At 43.9% G+C, this 12,037-nt stretch overlaps 1 protein-coding gene across 2 annotated transcripts in view; it reads left to right on the top strand.

The window, feature by feature from the left end:
* Positions 1-2,780, top strand: part of LOC138665084 (protein-glutamine gamma-glutamyltransferase E-like) — a 173,896-nt gene extending 171,116 nt beyond the window's left edge. For both annotated transcript variants that reach the window (XM_069752257.1, XM_069752256.1), the window contains one exon: positions 2,447-2,780. In XM_069752257.1, the coding sequence (XP_069608358.1) occupies positions 2,447-2,600 (154 nt within the window). In that variant the 3' untranslated portion in view covers positions 2,601-2,780. The remainder of the gene's footprint in view (positions 1-2,446) is intronic.
* The last annotated feature ends 9,257 nt before the right edge of the window (positions 2,781-12,037 follow it).

Raw genomic sequence — 12,037 nt, 5'->3', positions numbered from 1 at the left:
GGGGGTTTTCTCTGAGGCAAGATAGCTTTCTATTTCCTTCTTTAGGGGTAGTTATTTCTTAGGCTGTGAAGAGGTGTCTAGGGAGAGTCAGGAACATCCCATGGCTATTTCTAGTGTTGTTGTTAGGATTAGGGACTGCGTTCAGTAGAGATACCACCTTCTCAGAGCTCGCTCCATGTTGTGTTTTAGCCACCAGGTCATATCAGTGTGGCCTCTTAACCACCAGGTCATAACAGCCTACACCATGAACACCATACATTGATTGTCCCCTAGTCCTAGTGATCGCGGGAGTAAAGCTAACACTTGCAGGAGGATCCTTTGAGGCGGCCGCCCATCCGTGGAAACACCACCTTATCAAACACTACTTTGTTCTGACTCTGCCACTGGGGCAAACAAACCCCTAAGAATCCTCACAAATTCTGCTGCACATCAGTAGTTCTCACATTACCACTATCACCAAAACTCGAATCTACCATATCACGGTCATCGACTTCCACATCAGAACAAACATTCAAAACATTCATACAAGGTGCAAGCAAATCATGTGTCTTACCAGGCTGACTATGATGGACCTTCGCAACAGCCATTGCATGTCCTCCTAGACAATGACCGCTACGTTCATTGCTGCCCGATGACATCTGGCCATCTTTCTCTGATGCAGACTCATGCTCGGAGACATCGCCAAGAAAAACTAACGTAGTAAACCCAGCTCTTGATCTGGAGTTCTTACTTTAAAACACTTTCCATCTGGGAGAAGAAACAGGGGCTTCAGTTGCACACCTGCAGCTAGAACTTCTGGAATTAGCCTGCTTACTCCCAAACACGTTGCACCATTTCACAGTGCCAACAGTTCCATGGGCATTCTGCCTTCTGACCCCTTCAACAGGCCAACCAGACCTGCACCTTCGAATATTGAATAACATTGGTTCATTTGCTGTTCAGGTTTACAAACAGACAGCACAAGTACAGAAATAAACATTTGCTTAAACATCACAAATGCGAGCGCAATTTGCTACCTGTGATCATTCATTGCAAGCACAAGAGATAGACTGGCACTACTAAATGAAGCAAGTATAAAGTATACAGAGGTTAAATGTGCATATGCCTTCAAGAATTTTTACTCTGTCAGCCCCATTACAGCCATGCACAGTGCTCAGCAAATCCAAGATAATTACAATTAGAGAAAAATAGAAAAAAATGTCACTCACCTTGTGTCTAAAACAATCTTTTATTAATTACTATATAGAGGATACAGAATGAAAGTGTGACAGCCATTTCACTTTATCAATAGCTTCACCCAGAGCCTGAAATGGCAAAGAAACAGTCATCTCTCTTTCCTTCTGTATCATCTCTCTCTAGTAATTAATAAAGGACTGGTTTAGCCATGTGGGGAATGCCAGTTTTTTTTCGATTTTTTTTATAATTTTTTTATATGCATTTATCTCACAAAAATCCCTCACTCAATTTTTGGGATCACTATTTTGAGAGTACATGAAATAGCATGTACTCCTACCATATTGTGTGATTCCATATCATACTGTAACATTAGTGTAAAAAGAAAAGACTACCATGATGTTACAGGACTAGCCAGATCAGCTATCTGGTCCTGTTTTGTTACACGTAGCAATTGCTGCTAAAATATTTTATATACAGTAATTGTACCTTAAACACGTACATGAAAAAATTGTGCGTTGTCAATTAGTGTTGTGCATTAGTGTGTCTGTGTTTTTCACAGATGGATAAATAAATAGATAAATTGCAAAGTTTCTCCTATACTTTGCAATGTTAAACACGACAGCACATGGATGGTATATGGATGCCATCTGTGTGCTGCACGTTTTTCACGGACTCATATACTTGTATGGACCCTCATCTTCCAAGTTACTGGAAAAAAAGGACATGTCTCCAGAATGTCTTGGTCTAATTTTTCAGCTTTTAATTTTTAATATTTAATATTTATCGGACCTGGCAAAAATGATAACCCAAAGACTGTTGCGAGGAGCAATTTGTCATGTGAAAGTCTTATGTTCATTCTGGATGTACAGGTGCATCTCAAAAAGTTATAATATCATCATTTCAGTAGGTCAACATTTCGGATGTTAAAATCATTTTTTTCAAGGTGTGTTATGAAGTATTCTAATTTAGAGAGATAATGACTTTTGGGTTTTCATTGGCTGTAAGCCATAATCATCAACATTAACAGAAATAAACACATGAAATACATCACTCTATTTGTAATGACTCTATATAATATATGAGTTTCACTTTTTATATTGAAGAACTGAAATAAATTAACTTTTTGATGATATTCTACTTTTGTGAGATGCACCTGTAAGTAGCTCCAGAAGGGTTTGGAGGCTACTCTCCTCTGCTGAAATAATATGCATGTTTATCCAAGATGATTGATGTTGACCTAATGAAAAATATATATTTTCCTTTTCTCTAGTTTTGACATCCTGGAGCCTGATAAGACAATGAAGGTTACTTTAGACATTAACCCTTTTGTGTCTGGAGTAAAGAAGCTGCTGGTGAACTTCACATCTGATAAGATTGTTGACGTCAAAGGTTTCCTATCCATAGACGTGACTGAGAGCTCTTAATAGTGACTTCCATTGGATGCTATGTTTTCATATCTTATCCTGGGCCAAACTTGCATCTTACTGCACAGTCACAAAATTGTTCCTATGAAGTTTAAAGAAATCACATGAATTGCTACTGCTGTTTTTACAGAGGTTATGGTTTTTATAAACATTAATTTACTGTATAAAAAATGAAAAGCTGTTTGTTTACTGGATTCATTGAAACTGTGCATCATTAGAGCATTCATTCCAAAACTGGATTTTAAGATGAAAATTGATTGTGGAAGAATAAATGGTGGTGGTAACATTCTCATCTTGGTGGTCATGCCATGCAAAAAGACTCATGGCTATCATTTCTAAGAAAATGGGTCAAAACAGCATGCGCAGATAATGTACAGAGCCACAGAGACATATTATAGTACAGTTATGTCACCATGAGTGTGACATTGAACTTTCAGCTCAGAAGGTTTATCTTTAGTCCACCACGAAGTTCTGTTAATTTGTGTTTTGAATTTAATTATCATTATTTTAATATTTTAGTTTGTAAGATTTCTTTTTCATCATGGCTCACAGAAGAGGCCTAAACCTGGTGGGCAAACCCTGGCCTCCAACCCCCCAATCTTCCTGGTGAGGAAGCCACCAACCAAGACATTAAAGTAGATGTTGTACGGGGCAATGTCTGAGGCTTTCCTAGTTCCAGTAAAGTTACAGTTTTCATTTTCACTCATGTTAGCTCTCATGATGCTATTTAGTTTTGTCACACAAACGCAATCTTGCCAACAACTCAGCTCCACCTGACAGTGGAAAGCAAGTGTGAAAGTGAAAAGTGTGAAAGTGAAAAGCAAAAATGCTGGGAAAATGACTTCTATAATGACACTGGGAAGGGGATGATATGAAAGGGGAAGAGGGGAGGGTGTAAGCTAGCTTCTTCTTTTATTTGGTTGTTACATGAATCAATATGGTGGGCAACAAGGATATACAATAACTACATGAACAAAAAGCTAAGACATGGGATTTCTAACCACTATGTACTGTATATAGTGTGTTAGGCACTGGGATTCTCCCACTGCTCAGGATGGATCCATAGCCTTGTCTGCCTCTGTAGTCTCCCATTCAGCTTCGACCGCTGCTGCTCAGCAAGGACATCGATCCCGCGCCTTGTTCAGGCTCCTGCTGTATGTGTAGTTACTACTGGTTCTCCAGCTAAGCCTATGGTGACTACTGGTATACATGTGCAGCATTGTGCTCTGGAGCCTAAGTACAGATTTCATCCTACTGAGCATGTCCATGATGTGGCACCTTCTCATTGGTGCTCGGACGTCAGCTGCTCTGGTGATGTGGCAGTGTCAGATTGGTCCACAGGCAAGGTTCTGTCTGTCTGGACTTGAACATAAGGTATAAAAGCTTATCAGTGGCACATGCCGGTGCGCTAGTATCAACTTATGTTCATGGGTGTATAAACTTTGCTAGTGTGTGGTCTGTGTCAGCATGTGCTCAGGGTCGACTATAACCTGTTAAAATTCCGGCACCACCGGAGAGGAGTTTGTATAAATTTAGGGCTGGTGTATAGCCACTAGAATTCCAGCACCTCCGAAGAAGAGTTGTTTTGAGTGTGGCTGCTGACTGTATGACCACTGTATGCAGCTTGCCACATTAGTGAGCTTCGATCCTCCATGAGGTTAGCAGGGATCATGTCTAGCGTCATATCTTTCTTTTTTCTGTGTGAGTGACACTGTTCTATTGCAGAGCATCTGCGCCATTACTGTGTTTGAGTGACACAGCTCTATTACAGAGCATCTGCTTCATAACTGTGTGTGAGTGACACTGTTCTATTGCAGAGCATCCGCCAACCCTAACATAGTGTATGTTTTTTAGTACAAAATTAGTTTTTTTTTCTAAATTCTGTAAATGCCTTAGGCACGTGGATCTAGGATTTGATGCCTATTGTCTCCTATGCGTCCTTTCTTTCTTAAGCTCTTTCCTTACATACATTGTCCACTATACAGATAATTAATGGCACAGTGTGCGAAATAAGTATTTGATACACAACTGATTTTGCACATTTTCCCACCTACAAAGAATGTCTGTAATTTTTACCGTAGGTACACTTCAACTGTGAGACACAGAATCCAAAAATGAAAAACAGAAAATCACATTAAATGATTTTTAAATAATTAAATTGCAATTTAATTCAATGAAATAATTATTTGACTACCAGCTCACCAGCAAGAATTCTGGCAATAACACACTTAGTTTTTCTTTAAGAAGCCCTCCTCTACTTTGTACTCATTACCTGTATTAATTGCACTAATTGCACCTGTTTTAACTCGTTACATGTACATATAATAGGCTCCTATCCACACACTCAATCATTCACACTCCAACGTCTCCACCATAACCAAGACCAAAGAGAAGTCTAATGACACCAGGGATAAAATCTTAGACCTGCACAAAGCTGGGCGGCACGGTGGCGCAGTGGTTAGCACAGTAGCCTTGCAGCGCTGGAGTCCTGGGTTCAAACCCCGCCAAGGACAACATCTGCAAAGAGTTTGTATGTTCTCTCTGTGTTTGCGTGGGTTTCCTCCGGGCACTCCGGTTTCCTCCCACATTCCAAAGACCAAAGAGACCAAAGAGAAATCTAAATTCCCTATCAGTATGATAGGGAATTTAGATTGTCCCATCAGGGACAGTGATGATAATGTGTGCAAAAATGTAAAGCGCTGCGGAATATGTTAGCGCTATATAAAAATAAAGATTATTATAAAAATTAAAAAAAATAAAGATTATTATTAAAGCTGGGATGGGTTTCAGGACAATAGACAAGCAGCTTGATGAAAAGGCAACAACTATTGGCACAATTATTAGAAATGTCAATCTTCCTCTATCTGGGGCACTATGCAAGACCTCACATTGTGGGATAAGGATGATTCTGAGAAAGGTCAGGAATCAGCCCATAACTACACATGAGGACTTGGTCAATCACCTGAATAGAGCTGGGACCACAGTATCAAAGATAACCATTAGTAACACACTACGCCATCATGGATTAAAATCCTGCAGAGCATGCAAGGTCCCCCTACTTCTTCCAGAAAATGTCCAGGCCCATTTGAAGTTTGCCACTGACTATCTGTTTGATCTGGAGTATCCATAGAAGAAGGTCATGTGGTCAGATGAGATCAAAATTTAACTTTTTGGTGTCAACTCCACTTGGTGTGCTTGGAGTAAGAAGACACCGTCCCAACCGTTAAGTATGGTGGGGTAAACATCATACTTTCAGATGCTTTTCTTCATAGTGGACAGGATGACTGCACCATATTGAAGGGAGGATGGATGGGGTCATGTATCGTGAGATTTTGGCCAGCAACCTGTTTCCCTCTGTGAGAGCATTGAAGATGATTCGTGTCTGGGTCTTCCAGCATGACAGTGACCCGAAACACACAGCCAGGACTACTAAGGAGTGGCTCTGTAATAAGCATTTCCATGTACTGGAGTGGGCTAGCCAGTCTCCAGACTTGAACCTAATAGAAAATCTTTGAAGGGATCTGAAACTCTATTTTGCCCAGTGACAGCCCCGAAACCACACAAGAAACGTCTGACCTCTGTAATTGCAAACAAAGGTTTCTGTACCAAATATTAAGATTTTTTTTCTATTGTATCAAATACTTATTTAATGCAATAAAATGCAAATTAGTTATGCAAAAATCATGCAATGTGATTTTCTGGATTTTGTTTTTAGATTTTGATTTTCACAGTTAAAGTGTACCTATGATAAAAATTACAGACCCCTCCATTCTTTGAAGGAGGAAAAACTGGCAAAATAGTCAGTGTTTCAAATACTTATTTTCCCCACTATAAATAAAAGTTAATCTGACTTATGAAGTCCAATGTTGACTATCTATTCTCTGCTCAATTTGAACAAAATATTGAACCTTGTGAATAAAAACTGTTCTAGCAATAGCATCCAGTAATGTCATATCAATCACATCACTGCTTCAACTTTCAAAACCTGTTGTGGAAAGAAAAAGACTGCAATATGATTGGCTACCATGCTTTTGATATAAAAATAAATTATGCATAAAATCCAATATACATTCCCTTAATAACGTGTTCATACACATGAACTTTTCCACATTTTTTTAACTCTACACTCATAAACTAAAATGTATTTTATTGGGATTTTAATTGATATACCAATATAAAGTAGCACATATTTATGAAGTGTAAAGGGAATAATACATGGCTGAAAATTTTGACGCACATTTGTATTCAGTCCCTCTAAATCAATACCTTGTAGGACTACCTTTAGCTTCAATTACTGCTGTAAGTCTTTTGGGATATGTCTCTACCAGCCTTGTACATCTAGAGGATGCAAGGTTTGCCCATTCTTCTTTGCAAACTTTCTCTGGCTCAGTGAGATTGGATGAAGGTGTCTGTGAACAGCAATTTTCAAGTCTTGTCACATATTATCAATGAGATTTAGATCTGGAAGTAAACTATTCCATTTTAGCTCCGGCAGTATTCTTAGGGTTTTTGTCCTGCTGGAAATTGAACCAATGCCCACATCTCAAATCTTTTGGAGCCTCTAAGTCCACATGCACACTTTGAGTATTTGGTGAGTTTTTTTACCTCAGTATTTGTATGCTAAAACCAGGAGTGGGTAAATTATGCATAACTGATGCATGTGTTTCTATTATACTTTTCCTCTGACTGTCCCAATCCTGTTTTTGGCTTACAAATACTGAGGTTTAAAACTCACCAAATATTCAACATGTTCATGTGGCCTAACATATTTTCCTCCTGGACTGCCCATCCTTCTTCCCATCAACTCTGACCAGCTTCTCTGTCCCTGCTGAAGAAATGCATCCCAACAGCATGATGCTGCCACCACCTTGTTTGACGGTGGGGTGGTGTTTTGAGGGTGATGTTCAGTATAAGTTTTCCACCCCAAATAGCGCTTTGCATTTAGCCCAGAAACTTCTACTTTGATCCCATCTGGCCAAACCACCTTCTTCTACCTGCTAGCTGTTTCCCTAATATGGCTTTTTGCAAATTTATGACTTTCTTTCCAAAATAGCTTTATTCCTGCCACTCTTCTATAGAGACCAGATTTGTATAGTATATGACTAAGGGGGAAGACAGATGGCCATATTTCTTGTGCGAGAATCACATTGTGATCCTTAGAAAAACCATCAGGTTTCCTGACCTGAGCTTGACAGCTGCATAGAAATACTTCACGCTGTAACGTTCAGGCCAGGCAAGGTGCTGGGCCAGTCCATGCACTGCAATGCGATTTTCAGATGGGAAATACGCCCATCTGTCTGCATGCTAATAGTTGTCCTGTGGCAAAACGGGGTTCGGACGTATACGCCAATGGCTCATGGACTATAGTGATGCTGACAGAGCGAACATGCGCTCTGCTGTGCATGATTTTTGGGCGTATACAGTGGGGCAAAAAAGTATTTAGTCAGTCAGCAATAGTGCAAGTTCCACCACTTAAGACGATGAGAGGCGTCTGTAATTTACATCATAGGTAGACCTCAACTATGGGAGACAAACTGAGAAAAAAAATCCAGAAAATCACATTGTGTTAGGGCTAGCGGAAAGCACCAAATAATAAGACTGATAGTGTACGGTGCGTTCGTAGCCCGGGGTCCACCGTGCAGAGATGGAACCTGTTGCTGAGTAATGACGGACTATATGGCGGTACTCATAAGTATACTCGCGTGGGTTAAACTTCACCCAACGTGAAGGAAGCGATCCTGTTGCGTCACAGGATCGCGGTACTGCACATAGAAGGCGAGCAAGCAGTCAGCGAACTTAACCCCAACTAGGATTGAAGTCTGATTAGACCACTTGCTGACACAACACCGCAACAGGGTGTGTTAGGCAACTCTTATAATAAGAGCACCGAAGTGCGAACTGTGCCGTGCTGGCAGGCACCACTAAGCACCCAGACGTGGGTCAGGAAGCGCACTACTGGCGCGTGGCGCCGCACTGGCAGTCACAGCAATAGACGCTGATACGTGTGTGACACGTTGAGTGATTTGTCGGGCGCTAGATAGCAGCCATACTCCATACGCGAACAGTCATACAATAGGGTAGGGGTATTTAATGAACGACTTGCACTCACAACAAACACACGTATTCAATTGTACACTAGCACATGGCCGTGCGGTCATGCGCAGTTTATATAATTGCAGGACAGGAAGTGGCCACAGAAACTTTGCCCTTCCAAGACCTGCCAAGAGGACCAATGGAATGCGCTGCAGAGCCAGAGCACATGACCCTCGATCTCCAACGGGAGATCTTGCTCTGAGCATGCTCAGTGTGCGCAAACAAGGACTTAGTCCCAGGGAAGTCCGCTCGTCGCTGACCAGCACTGACTTTAATGGCAGGAGCTGAAGAAGCAGCAGTAACTCTCTGTACAGAGTGAGAGCGAGCAAGACACTGGGAGCGACGTCCCTGCTGAGCAGACTCCACTGCGGCTGGAGGAGAATGGGAGACTGCAGCGGAGACGGATCGAGATTCCCCCTGTGCAGCAGAGGAAACTCGACTCCTAACATTACCCCCCCTCCTAGGGCCCCCCCCTCCTTGGGCCTCGCTACGCTCGAAGGCAGCAATGAGCTGTGGGGCCCGAATGTTTTCAGCAGGCTCCCAAGACCTGTCCTCTGGACCATAACCCTTCCAATCCACCAAATAAAACTTTTTGCCGCGTACCACCTTGCACCCCAAAATAGCGTTCACCTCGTAATCGTCCGTAGACGAACCCGATGTCCCGGCAGATGACTCGGAAAACCGGGACATGTATACGGGTTTCAAGAGGGACACATGAAAGGTGTCGGTGATACCCAAGCGTGGAGGAAGAGCCAGGCGGTAGACCACAGGATTAACCTGTTCGAGAACCTTGAAGGGACCCAAGTAGCGAGGAGCAAACTTAGTGGACTCAACTCGCAGCCTGATGTTACGGGCGGAGAGCCACACCAAGTCGCCAGGGGCAAAAGTCGGAGCGGGGCACCGATGAATATCGGCGGAGGACCTCATTCTCTCCTTGGAGGCCCGAATGGCATCCTGCGTGCGATCCCAAATGTCCCGTGCCTCCACAGCCCAGTCTGCCACCCTGGGATCAGCGAAAGACACAGGCATGGGCACAGGAACACGCGGATGCTGGCCGTAATGTAAGAGGAATGGAGTCTGACCGGTGGAGTCGGCTACGGCATTGTTAAGTGCAAATTCTGCCCACGGTAGCAAGGATGCCCAGTCATCCTGTCTGGCAGAAACAAAATGTCGCAGATATGTGACCAAGGTCTGGTTGGCCCTTTCTACCAACCCATTCGTCTCGGGATGATATGCCGAAGAGAGATTTAACTCAATACTGAGTAGACGACATAGCTCCCTCCAGAATCGAGACGCAAACTGGGGACCCCGGTCACTGACAATTTTGTCTGGCATACCGTGTAAGCGAAAGATATGCTTGATAAACAAGACAGCCAACGCCCGTGCAGATGGTAGCCGTGGAAGAGGCACCAAATGCACCATTTTGGAAAAATGATCGGTGATCACCCAGATAATGGTGCAATTACGAGACTTGGGTAAGCCAACCACAAAGTCCATCCCGACCATCTCCCAGGGCCTGTCAGCCACGGGCAGAGGATAAAGCAAATCAGCTGGCCGTTGCCAAGGAGTCTTGTTCCTGGCGCAAGAGACACACGCCCGAACGTACTCCGCGACATCACGAGCCATATGTGGCCACCAGTATGTCCTCGCCAGTAACTCTGATGTCCTTTTAGTACCAAAATGTCCACCCACCCTGGACGAGTGCGCCCAAGAGAGAACCTCCGGTCGCAAACTAGATGGAACAAAAGTCTTGCCCGGGGGCACAGACTCCAGCGAAACCGGGGCCACGGTTCTCAAACTCTCGGTGGGGACAATAAGCCGAGGCTCCTCCTCCTCCTCCGCAGATGACACAACGGAGCGAGAGAGAGCATCGTCCCGAATGTTCTTCTCCCCAGAAAGGAAATGGAGGGTGAAATGAAACCGGGAGAAGAACAAGGACCATCTGGCCTGGCGAGAATTCAACCGCTGAGCTGTCTGCAGATACACCAAATTTTTGTGATCTGTGAAGACTTGGAAGGGAAAACGTGCTCCCTCCAAGAGATGTCTCCACTCCGAGAAAGCCAACTTCATGACTAGCAACTCCCTGTCCCCGATGGAATAATTTCTCTCTGCTGGTGCGAAGGTCTTGGAGAAAAAGAAGCAAGGATGCTTCCGACCTTGAGCATCCTTTTGGAAGAGGACTGCTCCAGCACCAACAGAAGAGGCATCCACCTCCATGATAAATGGCTTATCAACATCGGGGCGATGAAGAATGGGAGCGCTAGCGAAGTGTGACTTTATAGAGATAAAGGCCTTGGAGACCTCCTCAGACCACAATTTGGGATTCGCCCCCTTCTTGGTGAGGGCAACCAAGGGAGCTACCAAAGTTGAGAAATGCGGAATGAACTGGCGATAATAATTGATGAACCCCATAAAGTGCTGCACCGCTTTAAGAGAATGGGGTTCCTGCCAGTCCATCACAGCCTGTAGTTTGGCAGGATCCATAGCCAATCCCTGGGCTGAGATGATGTAGCCTAGGAAAGGTAAGGACTCCTGCTCAAACATACACTTCTCCAACTTGGCATAGAGGGAGTTTGCCCGTAGGAGGTCGAAGACTTTGCAAACATCTCTCCGGTGGGAGTCAATATCTGGAGAGTAGATGAGAATATCATCCAGATAGACTACGACCGAGGTGGAAAGCATATCCCGGAAGATATCATTAACAAAGTCTTGGAAAACGGCTGGGGCATTACAGAGCCCAAAGGGCATCACCAGATATTCATAGTGCCCATCCCTGGTGTTAAAAGCCGTCTTCCATTCGTCCCCCTCACGGATGCGAATCAGGTTGTAAGCACCCCGCAGATCTAATTTAGTAAATACCCTTGCTCCCCGAAGCCTATCGAACAGTTCAGATATCAAAGGCAAAGGGTATTTATTCTTAACGGTGATGGCGTTAAGACCCCTGTAGTCTATGCATGGACGCAATTCCTCACTCTTCTTCTGCACGAAGAAGAACCCTGCCCCAGCAGGTGACACTGACTTCCTGATGAACCCTCTTGCCAGATTTTCCTGGATGTACTGTGACATTGCCTCCGTCTCCGGGAGAGATAGCGGATAGACTCGACCCCGGGGAGGCTCAGCACCAGGCAAGAGGTCAATAGGACAGTCATAGGGGCGATGGGGCGGAAGGGTCTCCGCCGCCTTTTTGGAGAATACGTCTGCATACGACCAATACTGCTTGGGGAGAGAGGAAAGATCTGCGGGTACCTCAGTTGTAGCTACCTGAACGCATTCCCTCTGACACCTACCCCCACAAGATTCACCCCATCCCAGAATTCTGCCTGAGGACCACTCGATATGAGGAG

This window comes from Ranitomeya imitator, chromosome 2 (genome assembly GCF_032444005.1).
Source record: "Ranitomeya imitator isolate aRanImi1 chromosome 2, aRanImi1.pri, whole genome shotgun sequence".
In the NCBI taxonomy this organism is placed as follows: domain Eukaryota; kingdom Metazoa; phylum Chordata; class Amphibia; order Anura; family Dendrobatidae; genus Ranitomeya; species Ranitomeya imitator.
Note: the sequence above shows the minus strand (reverse complement) of the source record. Positions and strands in the feature narration are given on the sequence as shown.